The sequence below is a fragment of the Telopea speciosissima genome, chromosome 1, assembly GCF_018873765.1.
Source record: "Telopea speciosissima isolate NSW1024214 ecotype Mountain lineage chromosome 1, Tspe_v1, whole genome shotgun sequence".
Classification (NCBI taxonomy): Eukaryota; Viridiplantae; Streptophyta; class Magnoliopsida; order Proteales; family Proteaceae; genus Telopea; species Telopea speciosissima.
Genome location: NC_057916.1, coordinates 82,193,038 through 82,215,599, shown reverse-complemented (window position 1 = coordinate 82,215,599; position 22,562 = coordinate 82,193,038). Strand labels below are relative to the sequence as shown.

Here is a 22,562-nt window from a genome sequence, read left to right as displayed (position 1 = left end):
TTTCCCAAAAAAATTTCCTTGCCAGAACTTTCTCTACATGTTCGAAACAGAAACCTCGTAACCCTCCACAAACCTTTTCAATTTGGCTGTCTCACCTACAGCTGAAAGCCACTCAGTGAGAATCTCCATGGTTACATAATCAGGATTACAGGCCTTTGTATGCATCTGATCCATCAGCTCAAATGCTTTATCCAACCAATTTTTCTCCTGAAGACCCTTGAACAAGGCATTGTATGTAGTAGTGCTTGGGGGAACGCCTTTAATGTGCATCTCATCCATTAGAGAGAGGGCTGCTTCAATCTTCTTATCTTTGCAGTGGGAGTCAATCAGAATATTGTAAATAACAGTATTGGGTGGGATCTTTGAAGTGGAACCCAAGTCTCTGTATATCTTCATGGCTTCATCAAGGAGACCAGCTCTGCAATAGCCATTGATCAGTGCACCATAGGTTACGACTGTAGGCACAAGACCCTCGTCAATCATCTTTCTCATCACTTGATGTGCAGTGGAGAAATCCCCTTCTTTGCTCAAAGTCCCAATCAGTGTGTTATAGGTGACTCCATCAGGTCGAATGCCTTCCTTTTCCATCTGTTTAAGCATCTCATACGCCTTATCCAATTTCTTCTTTTTACAGAATCCACTGATAAGAATGTTGTAGCTCATTGTGTCAAGGTGGAACCCAGCTTCCTGCATTTTCAATGCAAAGGACCAAGCATCATCCAACCTCCCTGCACGGCCCAAGCCAGAGATCAATGTGTAGTACACTACGGGATCACGGCAACAACCAGAACCGACCATCTCCTCAAATAATTCCATTGCTTTATCAATATTGTTCACATGGCAGAAAGCATTGATCAAGGTCGTGTAAGTGACTACGTTTCCTTTCAGACCACTTCTCTGCATATCACGAAAGAACTCAACGGCTCGACTAATCCTGCCATGGGAGCACATCCCATCAACCAGGCTGTTCAGCGTGACCACATCGGGAGGAACACCCTCTTCCTTCATTCGTTCAAGGAGCTCATGCGACCTCTCAATCTCTCCTGCCTTGCAGAATCCGTCAATCAAGCAGTTATAGGTAACGATATTAGGAGAGCAGGAAAGCTGGGATTTCATCCGATCAACCAAAGTCAGGCCTTCTTCTTGCCTTCCCACTTTGCAGAGCCCATCAATCAGAGTATTGAAAGTGATTACATCCGGTTGAACAGCCACCCCAGCGTTTTCTCCTTCCGTAGACATTTTCTCAAACACCTGTAGTGCCTCATCGACCCTGCGTGATTTGCAGAGGTTATTGATCAGAATTCCAAAAGTTACAACACTAGGCTGAATGCCTATCTGCTTCATCTCAGACATGAGCAAGTTCATCCTCTCCAAATCTCTCTCTCGGCCCAATCCTGTCAAGAGGGAATTGCAAGATGGAACCTCCACTGCTCCGCCCATCTTCATCACGAGGTGGAGAACATCCCAAGCCCGGCCGGTATTACCGCTTCTGCAGAGCTTGGTAACCAATTGAGTTAGTCGTACTGCATCAGGGAAAACCCCGCTCTCACCCATTTTGGAGATCAGTTCAATTATTTCTTCCCCACTGACCACCCTTCTTGGTTGATTCCTTTTCAATAATGCCGAGAAGACAATAGAACCAGTGACATCATTGGGAGGAGACGATGAATCGGGCGCAAGCATATCATTGAGGATACGCAGAGCATCATCTGTGCGGTCCGACTTGAAGAGGACATCGATGAGGGTATTGTAAAGGTATGTGTTCCGAAGCGATGGATCGAGGTCGTTGAAGACTCGTACAGATTCCATGGCCATCTGGGCTCTGCCGAAACAACGTATGAGAAGTGATGCGGAGTCGCGGGTGAGGGGGACGCCACGAGCTTTGGATGTCAGAAGGAGCTGGGATAGCTTTTGGTCATAGTCGGGTTCTCTGCTAGCGAGCTCGAACAAGGCCTGATAGACGGAGGCAGAGGGCGCCTGCGGGAGAGACGACGAGATCGGTGATGACGATGATGATGAAGTATATTGTTCGATCCATTCAAGGAATTTAAGAGCTTTGGAGCTGTCACCCACTCGTCGGATGATTTGGAGGAGACGAAAATGGGTGAATGGTGAATTAGATGAGGACAGAAGCTGCCGGAGTTTTTCACCCTCCCAGTTAACATCTTGGCTTTGGAGTAGCTCTACAACCCGGGTCACGGCCTCTGCATCATCATCTGCTGCCGCTGCGGTCGTCGTCGTCGTTGTTGTTGTTGCAGAGCTGCTGACATCGAGTGAGAAATGGCGAAGAAATAAAAATAAGGAAAGCTCTTTCCTCGTTGGGTTTTTGGGCAACAGAACCAGCTTTGTCAGTTGTGCTGACGATGCTCTCTTCGCTCTCATTCTGGTTAGGTTGGATTTGCTTCTTGGGGAAGGGAGAAGAAACTGTTCTGCGTACTGCTTCAGTTAAAACTCAAAAAGTGTTTGACACTCGCAATCCTCAACATGACCGTGGACCAGGGTTTTAGTAATCGGTATCGGTGTCAGTCTCGGTCGATATTGATCCCGATCGGTCTGTATCGATCCAAATAGGACAGATTTACCCTTGTTTGTACCGATCCACTGATATGGGATCAGTCAGAAATCAATATCGGTCTCCACGGATCTGATATGAATCGAACAATCTTATTAGATTTAACGAATCGACTGATTTTTAAAATGTTAAAGTCTAGGGCATGGTTTGAGGAATCGATAACGGATTGATCATATTGATTATGATAGATATGGATTATGGATGTTTCTAGGGTTTTTGGGATTAGATTGCCGTATTTCAAATCTAAGAGGCCAATTTTTAGGGTTCTTGGAACCGATTATATTCGGAACTGATTTGATCCCTGATTTCGAGTTTAAAATCCTTGCTCTAGAGCAAGTAATAGTAAAAGGGCAATATTCAAGCCTAAACTGGGCTAAACCCATCCACTTTGCTCACCTTGAACAGACCTTGTAGGTGTAGCATGCAAGCATAAAGTATGTCAATTTGGCTCTCATCCCCTGTTTTTGTTAGATTGGATCTTATCCTCGGCTAGAGGATACCCAAGTCCCAAGTATGTAGTCGAGAACGCCAGTTGATCGATGCCACATCATCAAGCATTCATTCCCTGTTGAAGAAATTTTTTCGTGCATCTTATCTAATTTTTGGTTATACGGGCAAAATGATTTAACATTTTGACCGTTGGATAGATAGCAAATCCTTTAGTAAGCTATAAGTGAAAGTTGGCAGCTTATCTCAATTTTCATAGGATTAGAAAGATACATGGATAAATCAAATTTTGTGTGAAATTTAATCCGTATGGAATGTTATTGGCAATTCAATTATTGCTTCTCTTCTTCAATTCTACAGTTCTTTTCACTATGTACTTTCTCTTTTGCAATTAACCAAATCTTCATTGTCTAATTAATTCCTAAAACTGAATCACCTTCATCTATTGGAGAATATAGATTCATTAGCTTATGTAATTTCTTCTACAAGATCATTTCTAGGATGAGCAAGGTTTACGATAGACTAAAATGAGCTTTCTTGGTAACTCTTCTTCATTACGGTTCCGTTCCGAAATGAATCGGACCAATTCGATTCTCAATTCAGAGTTTAAAATCCTTGAATCGGAGACAAGTTGGGGAAGTGTTGGGGAGGGAGAAACCTACGAAACAAGAACACATTCTAGTTTATGAAAGTGGAATTCACACATTTTCATTCACACATTTTCACTTCTGCCAATCAAAGCAGCCATAGAACAAACAAATGCTGGGTTATTGTAAGTTGCAGATTCCAAATGAGAGTAGTCCAACCTCACATCATTGAATTGATCGTTTGAGTCTGGACCTCCAACAATGGCGCCCACATGAGTGTTTGGGTTTGGTTTGGTTGAAAAGAACCAGGTTGATTGGGTTTCATTGCAACCCACCTGACTTGGGTGAACTCTAATGGAAGGAATGGATGATCCTCTGTGGTGCAACTGTATTGGATAGTTGGTGCCAAAGACCACCATGTAAGACATCCTCTTTGGATTCTTCCCCAGTATGTAGTCCACCTGAGAACAAAGCAAACACAGAAATCTTTCTTAAAAACTGAACTGGACACTCACACTACTAGTGGTGTCAATGGGTCGGTTTGGTCCAGTTTCGGTTGGGTTAAATTGATAACCCGATAAGAAAAAGGGTCTGTTTCGGTTTCATTCTAATTTGGTTTCGGGTTAGGTTAACAGGCTGTTATTTGTTTTGGCTTTTCTACGTATGTATACAGAAACTACGTATAAAAACCTATTTTTAACTGATTTTCCAGGGTTTTTTTTGGCTGTTATCGGGTTCGGTTCAGTTTTTTATCTGTTTCGGCTTCTATCAGTTTGATAAAAGCCTAGACTGAAGCCAGCCCGATAAGATTTTGGTTGGTCTAAGCTGAGTCTTTCGGTTCGACCGACTCGGGCTGAAATTTGACACCTCTAGGAACAAGTGGTTACCTGGGATTTTGTAAAAGCTCTAATTTGAGAGGTGGAAAACTTCACAGAGCCACATTGCATTTCATCAATCTGAGCTGCATTTAGGGTTTTGGAGTAGAAGAGTTGCAAGCCAGTGGCACTTGTCACATACTGTAGATTGTTACTATCTCTTGTATATAGGAGCCCAGCTGAAGATTGCCTTAACTCTTTCGTGGAAAAATGAAGATGAAAATTCCTATAAAAGGGAACCAATCTTTCTGTATTTTGCATCCCAGTTGTAATAGTTACATAGCTATAGAGAGTTTGTATTGTACTTGTTTCCTTTTTCAATAAAGATTCTTGAAGTTTCTCTTCCGTTAACTCTACACTGCAAACATTAATCATGCAGGAATAACCCAATCTTTCACAGTTCAGAAGTAAAGATAAAACTTTTGTGATGTTTTGCCACTCAGAACTCAGCAAACATGAGTGGCTCTGTTATACAATTCAGCCTTACACCCATCTCATGGTTATGTTTCAGCTCAAACAAGTATGTTAAAGTGATTCTTATTATCCCTTCCCAGCTTGTTTCAGGCTGAAACTTGGACAGTAATGGTGAGACTGGTTTGGTTAAGGGTTCTTCCATGAGACTTGAATTTGGACTTGCATAAACTTGGATGAGAGTTTAAACAGTCTATACCAGGAGTTGTTTGAATCTGTCTTGAGCTGCTTCCCGGCATTAAGGCGCACACGAATGAGTCAATGTCATTCTTGAACTTCCTCAGATGTTCCTTCCCACTTAGAAATTCCTAGACAGGAAGATATTGGATACTATTACACTAGCATCATTTTCCCCTGTATTCAAGAAGTGTGGAAACTTCAAATTATAACAAACCGTTGCCAGCAATGCTTGAACTCCAGCAAATTTGTTATCCAACTTGAACTCTGAAACGATCCGACTCCAACCCTGGTTTTCAGAGACATAGCTCAAGTATTTGGAGTCTCAACTGGCCTTGTAGAGCCATGTGGCTGCCCATAGAAGCTCATCCTTGTTTACACAATTTCAACAACCTAAGTAGAAATTCAGTTTGACCAAGAATCCATCTTTATATGCTATGAAGCAGTTTTAATTCTTGACCTTGATAGTCATACCTGATAGCCAGAGTAGGACCAGTAGAAAGGGCAAGAAGCTTGGTAAGATCCTCTGTACTGGTCTGCAAATTTGAAAAGCTGAACAATTGACCTAAACTAGTTAGACAAATAAACCTTAAATGCTATGGTTGAATGAAAAGCTTTAAATTAGCTTTTATGTTAGTTACCAATTTTGATCTCCTTAGGAGTTTTACAGAGTAGTTGGAGTTGATGCCTTTAAACACAACAGAGTCAGCAGCTAGAGCAGCTGCAGCCTCAACAGCAGCTTCTGTGCCAGGTGAAGTAGAAGTTATCTTGTAAAGTGTTCGAGGTGTGTCCATGTCTTCAGGGCGCTCCCCGTACTCGTGATCACTATTCCCATCTCCCACCTTTGGAAACCAATATTATCAAGAACAAAAATTGCAGAGAGGACATCAGCATAGCTGATATATGTAGAAAACAAGAACCTAAAACGATGAAGAAAAGAATGGAAATTGCAAACAAACAATCACATGCACAATGCAAACAAGGATTTACATGGTTCGGCAAGATTGCCTACGTCCACAGTGAGATGAGATCTGCTTCACTATCAATGGAGAATAGGGTTACAGCAGATCGTCCTCACACCTCTCTCAGATTGATTACAAAGAAAAGAACCCTCATTACAATATATAGCAAAACCCTATATAGATAATTTACCACAGTACCCATATAGCTCTAAAAAATTGCAGAGAGGACATCACCATAGCTGTTATATCCAACCATTAAACATAGATATATAGGAAAAGAGCAAGTAACCTGTGTATAAAGTGTGGTAGTTGAAGTGTGAGCTCTCAATATGAGATTGGTACCCCATCGGATAGCCGACGAAGGTAACCGAGTTGATTAGCTGAAGATAAGTTAGTCTCATACTCAATTGCAGCCCAACTCAACAACTTACACTGAAAGCCATGGGCCACACGAACGTGACATTGTCACCTGCATCATCGTATCCACCTTGCAGATTCACCTGTCCAATGTCAAGACCCACATTAATTTCAGAACCACCATGACAGTACTGGTTAATCCTGCATCAATTCTTTGCATTTTTAATGCCTTAGTGAACTAGTAATGTAGAATTAACTGTACACAAAAGTAGATATATATCACTTGAATTATCTTGCTTTTCCATCTGAAACTGCTGAGCATCCTCTCCACTTGACTCTCTGGTTTGTCGGCAATTTGCTTGAACATTGTCCTTCGAAGAACAGGAGTCCTTTACCAAGTGCATCGTCATAGTCAAATTCTGTCAAGCTTGGCAATTCATTTTCTATGGTTAGCCCAAACGAGTTAACTAAGAGCCACCATGAAAGAAGACCCCAAGAAATCAAACTACTAGCTGAAAGGAAAGATCTCATTTTGCTTATAATTCTTTTACTTATACTTTTTCTCCAATCAGCTCTATTCAAAGCCATATTTGATATTAGTCCTAAACCATACATGTCTTTCATCACCTGCCACTTTCCTGGAGTTATTTTAAGTCTACCCCAGCTCTTTTAACTCCTTCAGTCTATGTCAAATCACTTCTCGGTCAAATCACCCTTTCATACTGCAGTATTAAAATAAACCTCACAGAGAATAATAGAACCACTTCCCCCCCCCCCCCCCCATGACCCAACCCAATATATAAACCCAATTCTTATAATGCTTCCTCGGGAGCTCTACATGGTGTCAGCCCTGAGAATTCCACATTTCCATAGGGGTGTGGCGGTCACTTTGGACGCACCTCTCCATTTTTTCTAATGTATTTTTTCATTGATTCGTTTGGATACACATTTAATACATGAATTTACTTACCAAGAAAGGACTACCAATGCAAGAATCGGAAATTGGCAAAATAAGGCATGATCTTTTTATTTGATATGCATCCGTTTTTATAATCTGAGAATATGAAATCGATGTAGAATACATTTCAGGAATGCATACCAAACACAGCCTAAAACTAATATTATTTTTTTAGTAGAGGAAACTACCAAAAAGAATGAAGAATCCAAGAAGAATCTTTCTCATAATAAAACCTCTTTTCTTTTGAGTCATGGTTTCCTAGTAAATCTATGGACCATTTCACAGAATAAAATGGGAGCAGCTACTTCAATTTCTACTCCCATTATTGTTGGTCCCGGCCGGCTACTTCCACCAGCGAGAAGCTCACTCCTACACAAACACCTACAGCGGTTTAACTTTTCGTCTTCGTCTTCAAGTCTTCTCTCTGAGATTGATCTTACCAACGGGTACGGTTACGGTTATAGGCGCGCGTTGTGGTTGTTAGCATTGCCCACCACTAGTTCTCTCCTTAGTAGGGTTGGGAAAGTGACAATAACAACACTTCGCGCCATGGTTGGAAGTCAGAACAGAGCAGACGAAGAGGTGCCGGAGCACACAGTCGGTGACTGGTTTTCCGTACCGGAGCTCCGTCTGAGAGACCATCGCTTCACCGTCCCTCTCGATTACTCCGTCGACCGCCACAACTCTCCTAAGATCTCCATTTTCGCTCGTGAGGTCGTTGCAGGTACTATTTTGTGAGAAAAAAAAAATATGGATATCTCAAAATTTCGTAATTTAACTGTCTTCGTTTCCAAGCCTTCCGCCCAGGAATGGAACCATCTCATTTTGGTTTGTTTGTATCTGAGTGAATGCATCTGTTACTTGACTGAAAATGTAACTCATTTCCATCCATCATCATAAGAAGAATAAGTGATTGAAATTTCGTTTTGTTAAAAAGCTAAGATAAACTTATTCTCATTTTGTATCGACAAAGAAGTATGGTTTGTCATGAACCTTTGGGGCTATAGTGAACCATCTCTTGGAATTTAGAACCAAGTGATCTCATTCCCGGTGTCACCAGATGTACCTTTAATGACCTGTGAAGATTAACATTCATTGTCTTTTGTTTTATATTTTCTTTATACCTCTAAAACCTACCTTTCCTTTTCAATTATGAATGGAATTAGTTAACTTTTTCCTTCTCATCTTTAGACATTGGATACAAAATGGATACTTCTTCCTAAAATTGGTAGTTTTTCTGCCTATGCTCGCTCTCCCCCCCTCCATCTTCCCCCCCCCCCCCCCCCTCTTCCCTTCCCTTCCCTTCCTTTTTATGAATAACAATAGAATTTTATTGGGTATCAAAGCCACTAAGGAAAATGGAATACCCAAATCCTTCATTGTTCCCACGCCAATGTATTGTATAAGCCCCATTGTACAAGGATTCTCTCCTCATCCCTTCCTTGGCTAAAGAACTGCTGGATCTCAGTTTCCAAATAAACTCTATGTTTCTTTGTGGACACAAGGCTCTACCGCCCAAAAGAAGAAAAATAAATTCAATGTAAAAGCCTCTAGAGACCCCCTCATATTATTCTGAGACGTGCATTTAATAACCAAAGCCAACCATCTCCTGCTATTAAGTTAAGCCTGGATTGTGATACATTCATGGACAGACCAAGAAACCTGCTTTGTGATCATGTTGGTAATATATGACCTTTTGCTTTACTAACGAAGAACTTTACAGCTGGGAAGGAAGAAGTAGCACTGCCATATTTGTTATACCTACAAGGTGGACCTGGTTTTGAGAGTCCACGCCCAACTGAAGCCAGTGGATGGATAAAGAAAGCATGTGAAGAGTACCGTGTTATACTTTTGGATCAGGTAAGTTTCATTGGACATTACTTTGCCTTTGCACATTCCTATACTGAGATGTGATCATTTGTTTGCTTTGCACCCTCTGATGTGGTCTGTATTATGCAGCGAGGGACGGGCTTGTCGACTCCTTTGACTGCTTCATCTCTCTTGCAAATTACATCTGCAGAGAAGCAGGTTGACTACTTGAAATATTTTCGGGCTGACAATATAGTGAATGATGCTGAATTTATTCGCGTACGTCTTGTACCTGATGCTGGACCGTGGACAATTTTAGGACAGGTATTAACTCCCAACTAGATACATAAGATTGGACTGTATGCCAGTTAATCTTTCGAGTATATGGCTTGGTTCTATTTTCCTGCATGCTTGCAGTCTGCATTGCTTAGTACATTCTTCCTCCCCCCCCCCCCCCCAAAAAAAAAAAAAAAAATAAATAAATAAAGAAAGAAAAGAAGTATCTAGAGTCTCTCTTCAATTTCTCATGTACTGAATCAGTTTGTTTGGTTAAATTCATGAAGCAACTTATTCTTTATGCATATTCTTTATGCAGAGTTATGGAGGATTTTGTGCAGTTACTTATTTAAGCTTTGCTCCACAAGGACTGAAGCAAGTTCTCATTACTGGTGGAATCCCTCCAATTGGCAATGGATGCATGGCAGACACTGTGTATAGAGCATGCTTTGAACAGATCATTTGTCAGAATGACAAGTACTACAAGCGATTCCCTCATGACATTGAAATTGTTCGTGACCTTGTAAAGCACTTGGTGGAATCTGAAGGAGGCGGGGTGTGTAATATTATTTGACTTAAGTTATATTTTCTTCTATTAGTATCTAATGCTGATCATTTTTGCTAAATTTTGACAATTCTCTTATGCTCTACAGGTTCCTCTTCCTTCTGGAGGCATACTTACACCACGAGGATTGCAAACCCTTGGTCTTTCGGCTTTAGGATCTAGTAGTGGTTTTGAGCGCCTCCACTACATGTAAGGCATGGTTTATCCATTTATTTCTTAAACAATTTGCATATCGACAATCCTTGAATTGACCATTTTCTACTGCTTACTGTAGGTTAGAGAGGGCCTGGGATCCTATACTAGTTCCAGGAGCACAAAAATGCATCAGTTACTTCTTCTTGAGAGCTGTGAGGAAACCACTGCTTTCACAGTGCATCTCTTGTTGTTTCACCCTTCTGTTTTTTGATTGCTACGGCAAAGTTATATGTTGGTATTTGGGATCTCATATTATATGTGTAACTTTTGGGGAATTATTTAATGGTCATCATCATAAGTTTCACTCTTTGAGACTACTCAGTGGAAATTCTAAGAAATATAAATTAATTCTCCTTTTGATTTCCTTAGGAAGGGTAGAATATGGTATTTATTTGGAATCTATATTGGCAATTAGAAAAATACATGTTTGTATATAAACCACTAAAATCCCATTGTATAATCTATAGATGGAATTCGGAATACCATAATATACCTTGTCAACAATCAAAAGGAAAACATCATTATACAACAACTCAGCCTTATCCCAACTAAATGGGGTCGGCTACATGGATACTTACCCTCCATTCAGTTCTGTTTGAGGTCATACTTGAAACAGGGCTAAGCTATGCATGTCTTTCCACACCACTACTCCTAGAGTCATTTTTGGTTTGCCCCTGGCTCTTTTAGCTCCTTCAATTTGAATCAAATCCCTCCTCCATACTGGAGCATCCAAAGGCCTCAGTTGAACATGGCCATGCTACCTAAAACGACTTTCTCGTAGCTTATCATGTATCGGAGCTACTCCCAAACCAGTTCTAATATGATCGCTTACTTTATCCTTCCTAGTTTTGTTACACATCCATCTCAACATCCTCATCTCAGCTACACTGAGTTTATCTATATGATGTTTCTTAACTGCCCAACATTTGGCATCATATATCACATTCGATTGTATGACTGTCCTATAAAATTTTAAAGGAATACATTGATCACACAACACTCCCTAGACCTTAGTTCGAGGTCTCATCGGGATCTTGTTAGATCTCGGTTTTTGTCTCGGTTTTGACAGCTACCGAGTCGAAACCACACTTGAGTTAATAATATACTTCATTTTGGCCGAAATTTTGGAATTTTGCCAAAAATTCAATCCGAAATCTCGTCTCGCCCGAAACTGTTACATGCCACTTGATATAAAAGCACCATTTCAACGAGACTAGGTCGAAATTTCGATTTTGAGTCTCGTCTGTCTCGGTTGGTCTCGCTTGAGTTTTGCACAGTTCAAAGATATATATCCTGGATTAGGGTACCTCGAGTACGTTAACGATTCCATCTATAGGGCTGCTGTGGAGAGCAAGGCGTTGGAGAGGGTCCAAAATCAAGGTGACACCAACAAGGCGCCCAAGGAGCCTAGAGGCCTAGGCGACTCCTTGACAACTATGATCAACAGAGGGGCAGAGAGCCCTGGGAGGCGTTAGCAGAGGGCGGAAAGCCCTGGAAATGATGAAAGAAGGGGGTAAAAATCCCCTGGAGCGACTGTGAGAGGGCAGGAGGTCCCCTGTAGCGACAACGAGGGGGTGGAGGCCCCTGCAATTGGTGACAAGGGAGCTGGAGGCCCTGGTGGCAGCAGTGTTGACGGGCCTGATGGCTATGGCGGTGGTGGTGTTAGTGAACAGCGGTTATGGGAAAGGCGGCACGACTTAAGTGACCATGCTCAGTCTTGGGAGGCCGAAGCCTTTGTTATGGAGGGCTGACCTTCGTAAACAGAAAAAAATTCCCAAAAAGGGAATTGGTCTTTGATACCAAGAAGAATTTAGAGAAGAAGAGAGAAGATTGAGAGAGTCTAATGCCTTGTCAGGCCAGAGGCCTTCATTTAGTTATTGTGAAAAAGGAGAATTACAAATATGGTATGCTAGCTAGGGCTGACTCACAGGCCTTATCTAGCATACAGATACAATGGACCTGGACGTTACGTAGAGAACCTTATCTTCAACAAAAATCATATTTTCTTCTGCAATAATGAACCTGGTTTTATTTACTGACTTGGATTCTAATTAGCTGATTCCCATTCCATGTCAATGATGTTAGCTGAGGAAATTAGAGTCCTAAATCTAATTGCATTCCTTGATGGGAGGATTGCATTAGTTGTTGATAAATAGAGGGCTCTTGGTCGTCTCTCTATCCCAGTGTAGTAATGCTTGATAGCTCCCATTACTGAGATACATGAAAGGGAGGAAGAGAGAGACATCTTGAGATTCCATAGGCAGCATTGTACGTGATGGCTCACGGAGATCAATCCATGATGAATGGTATGCGTTCCATATTCTAATTTGGTATTTGTGATTCAAGATTGCATAGGTTAGATCCTGTTGTTTATGGCTTTATGGGGATGTGAAAATCCCAGAATAGGAATGTTTTTAGAATACAAGATGCGTGTTTGACAAATTAAGACGAAGAGATGTTACTTGAAATTGACCTACTTCATTATGATATATCATTCTAGATTCCTTGTATGCTTGTATTTATACTTTCCAATCTTTGATTATTTGACATTCACATTTGATTATATATGACATTTTTTTTGTGGCTTTGGCAGCTTGACATCACATCCCACTGAGTTTATTTACTTTTGTTTTTACAGGTTGATGATTGGTTGGCATTTGATACAAATCCCCTCTATGCTGTACTGCATGAATCGATATACTGCCAAGTAGCCTTCTTTGATCCTTTTTGGCATTAACTATAACCATCAAAAACATATGCCAGTATGAGAGTTTTTCTGTTTTCAAGTTGTTCAATTTTGTTTAAAGTCTCTAATAACATCTGTGTCCAATATGAAGGGAGCTTCGTCTCAGTGGTCTGCTCACAGGATAAGGGTTGAATATGGGAGCAGGTTTGATGCAGTCAAGGCAGCAAAAGAAGGTGACCGCATCCTGTTCACAGGAGAGGTAAGCACAAGTGGGAAGATCATGCATAAAACTAATAAACTACCACATTTCATGTCTCAAGTTACACCAATCTATAAAAACTGAAGACTTAATGGGAAATTGATTAATATTTGAGTGAGAGAATGGCCCATCTGTAAATTATAGTAGACTATAGTTAAATGGTGTACTTTTGACCTCTCTGTTTAGTAGTGGGAATTGTGCTGCAGTAATAGTCTTATCTCTGTATAGTACATAGTAGTAGTAGTGCAGGGGCATCTCTGGCAACAGATCACAGCTATTGGTTTCTCAGAGGGTGTTATCTTCTTTTATATGAGACCGTTGTACAATAATGGGACGATCAGTTCATCCCAATTGATATCATCTTTTTGTGATTGGAATGAGTTATGTTTCTTTCTTAATTATTAGTCCACTCACTGGAAGGTTGTTAGCTGCCTAGCCTTGTTAAGTCTTGGATCTATTCTTGGAAAGTAAGGCTGAATATAATACCATGGTTGGAGGTTGAATTGTCAAGTAATTTGAATATTCTTCAACATACATTATTGCAACAATGGGTTATTCCACCACATAACATATTTGAAATGTTAGTATATTATACAGATATTGTTAGCACTTCTCTGACTGGGAGTCTTTTATTACTCATGCATTCCAGATTTTCAACTGCAGCTTTTTATGTTTCCTGTTGTTGCTTTAAAAGGGACTTGGGTACAGCCATCTCTCTCTCTCTCTCTCTGTATGTGCGTGTGTGCGTGCATAAATGTGATGTTTAATGCAATCTTCCATATCTTTTACACGTTGAGGCAATTTTATTCCCGTAATGCCAGATCTTTCTTGTCTTTGTCACAACAGCTTAAGTGGTAATGTCACCAATGGGATCCTAAGTTCATCTTTTCAGAGGACGTTTCCATTGTGTGTTCTTTTGGATTTATTAAGCTAATACATATTCATTGGTTGATATTGCTACTACAGATGATATTCCCTTGGATGTTTGATGAAATCCATGCCTTGAAACCTCTGAAAGAAGCTGCCCATTTGTTGGCTGAAAAGAATGATTGGCCTGCACTATATGACATTGCTTCCTTGAATAATAACAAGGTCTGCTTCATTTTTTGGTTCTTATTGGTCTTTGATCTTGAAAGTTGAAGCTGTGTTAGAACATTAATTTAATTGGCTAATATTATTAAATCTCAAGAAATGTCTTTATTGGATCATAAATGACTTTGATGATTCATGAACTTCTCTCAAATGGTGGCAGGTGCCTGTTGCAGCTGCTGTTTATTATGAAGATGTATACGTCAACTTCAAGCTGGTGATGGAGACTGCATCTCAGATTGCAGGAATTAGATTGTGGATAAATAATGAGTTCATGCATTCAGGTCTGCGTGATGCAGGAAGCCAAGTTTTGGATCATTTGATGGGATTGTTAAATGGAAGGAAGCCTGTATTCTGATTGGCAGTTGGCATTCATTTTTATGTTAAAAGAGAGACATTCTTTGTTTGTCCTGATTATAATGCAGTCAAGGTGTGCTGATAATCCATTAAGATACAATGGAATTCCTTGACTACATGAGCAATTCTGCGAAGATAGATGAACTTGCTTAATATTGGTGTCTGATCCTTTGCTGCCTGTCTTTTTCTTCAAGGAAGCATCACTGATGTCAATGTCCATTAATGCTTAAACAAGGAAAGTATGATATGGTTTCCAGAAAAGCTCACGACCGAGTGTGGAAATCGATGGTTTTCCATACCAAGCCTACTGTGATCATTATAAGGCACCCCAGCAACTCCTTTGTCCAAATCAAGGCCTGGTGACTGGTAAGTAGATCTGCGACTTGACTACTGACCTCCACCACTCTCTGCAACAGCCTCTCTACCTCCCTTAGAAACAAAGACACCATTTTAAATCTACTGTTTTTAGGTTGGGTGCTTATAAAGCACAGGGTATGATCGCTACCACGTAGTGTTTTATCAACATTGTTGGGAGGTTATTAAGCCTAATGTTGGTTTTGTTAAAAAATGAAAAATTCTTCAATGGAGAGAATGATAGCAAAGGGGTGCTGCGGGAGTCACAGAGAGAAATAGAGACACAAAGGGCAGTGTCGGGGGAGGAGAGGGGGAGCTTGGGGCCAAAAGGATTCTGTCCAGCACCTTGCTCGGCCTGCATGTGCAGCGCCGGACTTGGTGAGGAATGCTCGGGCAGGGGTGAGGCGGTCGTTTCACGCCTCATTGTGTCCGGCACTTCACATGCAGCCCAGGCAGGATGCTGGACAGGAACTGAGTCCGGCTGGAGGTGGGGATTTGGTGTAACTTGGATAGGGGTGAGGCAGTCTTTTCACGTCTCATTGTGTCTGGCGTTGCACAAGCAGCCCGGGTAGAGTGCTGGACAGGAGCCGAGTCCGACTGGGAGTAGAGATTTGGTAACTTTTTAGTTTGTAAATTTTCTATAACTGCCCTCAAAATAATGGACAACACAAGTGACAAGTCTGGGTAAAACAAATCATGGAGAAGCAATCCACTTCACTCCCCTATCGTGCTTCGAAAAATAAATGAGTATCGACAACAAGTGATGTGTTTGACAAATTCGCCCTCAAAAAAAAATGTCAAGATGTCCAAAAGCTTGCAGCGAACTAAGCCCTATACTTTCTAGAATTTTTGTCCTCTGCTGTCCCCACACATGTGCGTGAAATGACAATATAACCATCCCTCAGCTAGTGTGTTCGGGCAGGGTGGTTATATCGCCATTTCACAACCGAGTGAGAGGACAGCATTGACCGGACAGCGGAGGATAACGATTCGTACTTTCTACAAGTTTGGGTTGTCATTCTCTAATTACTACGTTGTGTTGTGTTCGTGGCTTTCTGTAGATAAGACGCACCTGGTGGTGGTGTTCGGCCGGCCACGCCTTCGGGCTTGGACTCTAGTGTGTCTCGCTCGGCCTTTGGTTCTAATTCTCTTTAAGTATTTCTGCTGCACATTCTTGTTTGTGTTCACATTCTTCTCGTCATGTTTGCCCCCACTGATATTTCCAGGGCTTGGCCCGCGCCTAGATTGAGGTCTCAGTCTAAGACTCGGGTGATTGCAACCCAGCTTGGTCCTGTATTTGTTTAAATGACACCTCAATAAGTGTAATTAGAACTTGACACCTTCATTTAATTGTCCGTTGTTTTATTCCCATAAGTTCTTTAAGTTAAGGTATAAAAGGTTGGACAAAGTTTTCCTCCACCAATAGAGGACGGTTCACCCACCATCTTAGGGTTCATAAATCCATCATAGGATTTTCGTATGTTCTAAAATACCCTCCCGATACGTTTTCCCGCCCCACCCCCATTCACTGTAGATGGAAGCTCGGTTCCCAAAGATTTTCAAAAGTAATTTAAGTAACTTATCATTAAGTCATTATCAAAAACTATGATTGTCATGCACATTTTTTGAGCATTAATGTGAAATTATAATAATAATCTTAATTAAAGAAAAAAAAATTTGGGAAGCATTTTTCTGTCCGAGAGTGGCCTATTCCAGCACTCCCATGTGTCTATCTCTCTCCTCCTTAAAACAAGGGGCAGAGGTGTCTTTTCAAATGGAGAGGAGAGAGATAGACTCATGGGAGTGTTGGCATACACTCCTGGACAGAGAACTTTCTCCTAAATATTTTATATTAAAAGTGCTAAAAAACCTTAAGGGGTGTCAAAAGAAAATTCCATACATAAGGGGAAAACAACGCTACTTGGTCACGTTGCCCTACATCTAGACACCAATTAGGGGGAAGGGGGGGGGGGGGGGGGGGAGGGGGATGAAATGACCTCCCCACCCTCATGGAAAGGTAGAAACCCCCTCTTGTGATGCTTGCATGCATGCTCGTATTGACTTCCATGCTGGCTTCGGGGCCACGTTGAATTTTTTTCCTCCCCTGTCCGCTACCCGGACAGGACCGTGCTGTCCCCTCACATGGGGTGCGAAATGACGACTTAACCTCGTCCGGGCAGTGTGTTTGGACAGGGGGTTAGGTCGTCATTTCACACCCCCAAGTGAGGGGACAGCATGGTCTTGTCTGGGCAGCGGACAGGAGAGGATAACGATTCGGCCACGTTTGGGGGGGGGGGGGATGAAATGACCTCCCCACACTCATGGAAAGGTAGAAACCCCGTCTCATGATGCTTGCATGCATGCTCGTATTGACTTCCATGCTGGCTCCGGGGCCACACTACTAGGTAGCTTTCTCTTACCCTATACATAATTACTTCATCCATAAGGGCTGCCAGATCAATAAGCACCAACCCTATCCAACCAGGGCTGGGATGGGCTAGGCTGAACCAGACTAGACTGGGTTTCTGGGCTGAGTTATCCTTGTCCGACTTCAAGCTGAGCTGGGCCTCGGTGCTAAAGGGACCTAAGATTGGACTGAGTTTTAAAAATACCCAGCCCGGTTTGTACCTATACGGGCTACGGCTAATTGCATGCGATGAACTCGTAAAGTATTTCTCGCTCTGGTTCTCTCTCTCTCTGCTCCAGCAGGTTACACGACAGGAACTCAAGAATTTGATCTTTTCTCACGAATCCTCAGGACCTTAGCATTTGCAATACACAGAATCTTACCCTTCAGAAACCAGGCGCTGCATCAAGATTTTTAAAGTGTCATCTCATCTGCTCTAACGAGTTATAGCATGTAATCCTCACAGACGTAAAACAAACATGGCACTAAATGTCATTCTCACGCCGGGTGTTTTTCTTTCTCATCTTCAATGCCATTCTATTGCAAATGATAAAGTAAATCTCTCTCTCTCTCTTGTTCGTCTTCATATCTAAAGATCCTTTCTACTCTATTTGTTATTCTGGGCTCATTAATTTCTAGTTGTTATTGTATGGACCATGTTCTGTTTTAGCATTTTACTGTCTCGGCTCTTATCCTGTTACTTCCAATTCAGATAATTCGACCGAACCATATGTGCATGATAACGTTTCTGTTTTTTGTTCTTGTCTAGTGTTTTGAGCATATTTTATGACATACCCAGAGGGTATTTTCTTTGCAGATTGGAAATTCAAATGTGCGTATACCATCTACAGCTACCCAAAACTCTCCTGTTGCCCTTGGAAGCAAAATTTCTGCTCGTTCTGCTGTCTCTGCAACCGACCAACTACCTAAACTTCAGTTTTTTGTGGATCATCTACGGGATTGTGCAAGAGAAGGATCAATAAGAGAAGGAAAAGTAATTCACGCTTTGGTTTTAAAATCCAGTTTTGACGAAAAGAAAACAATAGTTCTCCTCAATCATGTGGCTGATATGTACTCAAAATGCTCAGATTTCGCTGCGGCTCGTGTGGTATTTGATAAAATGCCTCAGAAAAACGTATTCTCTTGGACGGTCATGATTGTTGGTTCAACGGAGAACAGGCAATTTGATGATGGGCTTACATTCTTCCGAGAGATGCAGGGTTGTGGAATTCTTCCAGACAAATTTACTTATTCCGCCGTCATTCAATCATGTATAGGGCTGAATTGCATTGAATTGTGTGAAATGGTGCATGCCCAAATTATCAAGAAAGGCTTTTTGGCTCACATTTTCGTTACTACTTCTCTACTCAACATGTACTCGAAATTAGGGAAGATCGAAGATTCAGTTCTGATGTTTAATACCATGGCCGAGCACAACCAAGTTTCATGGAATGCGATTATATCAGGCTTTATATCGAATGGTCTTCATGCAGAAGCGTTCAACCAGTTTCTGGCAATGAAAAGTGAAGGCACAGAACCAAATTCATCTACGTTTGGTAGCGTCTTGAAAGCTGTTGCGAAGTTGGGTGATGTCAGCAAGGGCAGAGAAGTGCACAACCATATAACTGAATTGGGCATGGAGTCTAATGTTCTTGTGGGGACTGCACTCATCGACATGTACTCAAATTGTGGCTGCTTGCCTGATGCAAGAAATGTATTTGATAAGAATTTTACAGATTGTCGAGTAAATATGCCATGGAATGCTCTGGTTTCCGGCTATTCTCAATGTGGTTGTAGCCAAGAGGCCTTAGAACTCTTCATTGGGATGTGTCTTAATGGTGTGGAATCAGACCTTTTCACATATGGTAGTGTGTTCAAAGCAATTGCAGCTGTGAAGTATTTGCAATTTGGGAGGCAAGTGCATGGGAAGGTTCTAAAGTTGGGGTATGATTCAAAAGCTTTAAATGTGAATAATGCGATTGCAGATGCATATTCCAAATGTGGTTCCCTTGAGGATGCGAGAAAAGTTTTTGAAAGCATGGAAACAAAGGATTTGATCTCCTGGACTACTATGTTGACTGCTTATGTCCAGTGTTCAGAAGGGGAAAAAGCACTAAACATCTTCTCACAGATGAGGAACGAAGGATTTACACCTAATGAGTTCTCATTTGCCAGCATCCTTGTAGGCTGTGCTAGTCTTTGTTTGCTTGATTGTGGTCAACAACTTCATGGACTCCTGTGTAAGTCAGGACTGGAAGATCATGAATGCGTTGAGAGTGCTCTGATTGACATGTATGCAAAATGTGGCAACATAATAGAAGCCGAGAAAGTTTTCAGGGGAATTGATAGGCCTGATGTTGTTTCATGGACTGCAATAATATCAGCCTACGCTCACCATGGTTTAACAAGAAATGCCCTTGAACTCTTTCAGACGATGGAAGCATCGGGTATCAAGGCTAATACCGTTACTCTTTTATGTGTGTTGTTTGCTTGTAGTCATGGAGGGATGGTAGACGAAGGCATCCATTATTTCCAATCAATGGAAGAAAGATATGGCTTGGTGCCCGAAATGGAGCACTACGCATGTATCGTTGATCTCTTGGGTCGTGTAGGCCGTCTCAATGATGCAATGGAGTTCATCAACAGTATGCCAATTGAGCCAACAGATATGGTTTGGCAGACCTTGTTAGGTGCATGTAGGGTTCACAGAAATGTTGAATTGGGAGAGCTAGCAGCCAAGAAAATCATCTCAGTGAGGCCTGAGCACTCGGCAACTTACGTGCTTCTAGCAAGCACATATATCGAAATGGGTAGTCTAGAAGACGGGCTTAGTTTAAGAAATATGATGAAAGACAGGAGTGTGCGGAAAGAACCAGGATTTAGTTGGATATCTGTGAAAGGTAGAGTCCATAAATTTTTTGCTGGAGATCAACATCACCCTCAGAAGGAAGACATATATTCCAAGTTAGATGAACTGTGGGACAAGATGAAGGCCATGGGTTATGTACCAGACTTAAGATACATATTGCAAGAAGCAGGGGAGTGAGAATGATTTGTCATACATGCAACAAAGCATATGTATCAATGTTGTTATTACTCCATTTTTTCATGGGAACATAACAAAATATTGTACCACAATTGGCCTGGTGATGCTCTTTGGTCGAAACCTACCACATGGGTGAAGGAGATGGACAAATTTGGGCTCCAGCTAAGCTGCCCGATAGAAGTACTCAGGGCCATGTAGCTTCTCTTGAAGGGTTATGAAGGAAACTCAAGGCCTTGTAAATCTTCTTGCAACTATTATGTCTACTATGTACGGTGAAGTTTACATTTTAGAAGCTCCCTTTGCTGAAATTCAAAACTGGCTTCATGTATATGTGTTTTAGCAAATGATTCGATTGCAGTTTCGTTGACAAACGGCTAGGTTGGGTCAGATCTGAATCCAGCACATTGACTTCGTAAAGGAAAGAGGCCGCAGCAAGAAGAACTGCTAAATGCCACTGTAGCTAAAGCTCAAATATGGAAGAAATCAGCTTTAAAGCCTCTCCTTGTATCTGAAACAAGGTGAACATGCCAGATATATATGCAAGTGAATCAGGTGCAGTAGAGATCAGGGGTAGGAAAAGTCAGAATCATGGTCCTCAATAATGCTGGACATGGGGATTTTGAGCTCAACAATTGACATGGTTTATATTGGGCCAGCTTGTCATGCTAGGCTGAATGCTGAATTAAAGGTTTAATAGGTATTTGGGTATTGATATGTTGAACCATTAAGGTTTCTCCTAGAAATTCTCCATCAACTGAGGTTTATGATAGGTGATGGATAAACATATGAGCTTTTTCAAAAACGTACAGCCAAACAAGGACCTTATAAGTAAAATAAATAAAAGGAGAGTAATCTTTTACTCTTACCTTTTTCATATAGTTAGATAGGTAAGAGTTTTACCCTTACTCTCCCCATTTTCTAGTAGGGTATGAAATTTTTACCCTTGTTTCCATACTCGAAACGAGTAAGGAGATTAAACGGGTATCCATTGCCACCCTTAGTTAAGAACTAGCTAGAGGGAGGAATCTATTACTTAGTACAGTTGAGATGACCATTAAATTTGACATGTAGCCTATCTAACGGAAAACCCACTATATTCAATTATTGACAAATCAAAATTACCCCTTCATGTGGCAGAAATAACTTCTTTGGAGAAAAACTTTTTTACCATGCAACAATGGTTAATAATTAAATTTAGTGGATTTATATATTTTTCCTTATCATTCACTACAAAATAATGTATTTGTGGGGTTCTTGGTCTAGAGGTGCTGAAACTATTCTTGGTCTGCACACTTATTGTCAACTGGTAGGTTGGATAGAGCTTAAATTTTGTAGGTACTCGCAAGGCATCTTGCTAACATGTCAAGTTTTAGCCTAAATAGAATTTTCCAAGTGAGATAACAAAACTTTGAAAATTTTGAGGTTACCAAAAATTTAAGTATACATAGGGGGTGCTTGGCCATACATGGGGGTATATGGTTGAACTTGAACTTAAAATTTGACATATGCTAATCCATACCATCCACTTAAATATTCAACGGATAGATTTACCACATCATCTATCCACGTGGCATAAAAAAGTGCGTAAAACAAGAAAAAGTTCCTTGATGACCCACGAGACTAAAAGAAAAGTTTTGCCAATAATTTCTATTTTTCTTCATCCAAGAGATGATTTCCAAGTAATTTTCGAGACAACGAAGCAAGTTTAGAGTCTGTTTTCTCAGTCCAGTACCATGCTTTTCCCTGAGAATTAATAAGGAAGAGGATTAGACTTCCTTGATTAAGTAATGTTCGGGTCGGGCATTTTGTAATCCAACCCACATCTTCCCCTTTAATTTAAGGGAAATTTTCAGCGCCAACCCCCTCAAATGGATCAATATTTTAATGTCAGTCCACTAAAAGTCATCACTTTGGGCTCAAAAATTAATGGAAATAACTGAGAGTTAGATGAATAGAGGTAAAATGATTAAATTACCCTTTGACTAAAAACATCAAAAAAAAAACCCAGCCTGCTCCGTCTCCGTCTCCCTCTCCTTTTCTTCTCCGTCTCTGGGTATCATTTCACCTGTCTCCCTCCCCCCTCCCTCGCCGGCTCCGATTCCGGCTCCATCCC

At 41.2% G+C, this 22,562-nt stretch overlaps 3 protein-coding genes and 1 pseudogene across 3 annotated transcripts; 2 read left to right on the top strand and 2 right to left on the bottom strand.

The window, feature by feature from the left end:
• Positions 1 to 2,423, bottom strand: LOC122648752 (pentatricopeptide repeat-containing protein At3g61520, mitochondrial). The gene has a single exon (XM_043841972.1). It carries the CDS (start codon positions 2,380 to 2,382, stop codon positions 34 to 36), a length of 2,349 nt encoding a protein of 782 aa, XP_043697907.1. The 5' UTR covers positions 2,383 to 2,423; the 3' UTR covers positions 1 to 33.
• A 1,308-nt stretch (positions 2,424 to 3,731) lies between these two features.
• LOC122655628 lies at positions 3,732 to 6,858 on the bottom strand (annotated as a pseudogene).
• An 832-nt stretch (positions 6,859 to 7,690) lies between these two features.
• Positions 7,691 to 14,692, top strand: LOC122671199 (proline iminopeptidase). The gene is made up of 10 exons (XM_043868308.1): positions 7,691 to 8,130; positions 9,130 to 9,266; positions 9,366 to 9,539; positions 9,811 to 10,047; positions 10,145 to 10,245; positions 10,331 to 10,403; positions 12,890 to 12,958; positions 13,089 to 13,196; positions 14,163 to 14,288; positions 14,449 to 14,692. Exons 1-10 carry the CDS (start codon positions 7,698 to 7,700, stop codon positions 14,641 to 14,643), a joined length of 1,653 nt encoding a protein of 550 aa, XP_043724243.1. The 5' UTR covers positions 7,691 to 7,697; the 3' UTR covers positions 14,644 to 14,692.
• Positions 14,693 to 17,763: 3,071 nt separating this feature from the next.
• LOC122671191 (putative pentatricopeptide repeat-containing protein At1g56570) lies at positions 17,764 to 20,564 on the top strand. The gene is made up of 2 exons (XM_043868297.1): positions 17,764 to 17,957; positions 18,221 to 20,564. The coding sequence occupies exons 1-2, from the start codon at positions 17,883 to 17,885 to the stop codon at positions 20,447 to 20,449; spliced, it is 2,304 nt and encodes a 767-aa protein (XP_043724232.1). The 5' UTR covers positions 17,764 to 17,882; the 3' UTR covers positions 20,450 to 20,564.
• The last annotated feature ends 1,998 nt before the right edge of the window (positions 20,565 to 22,562 follow it).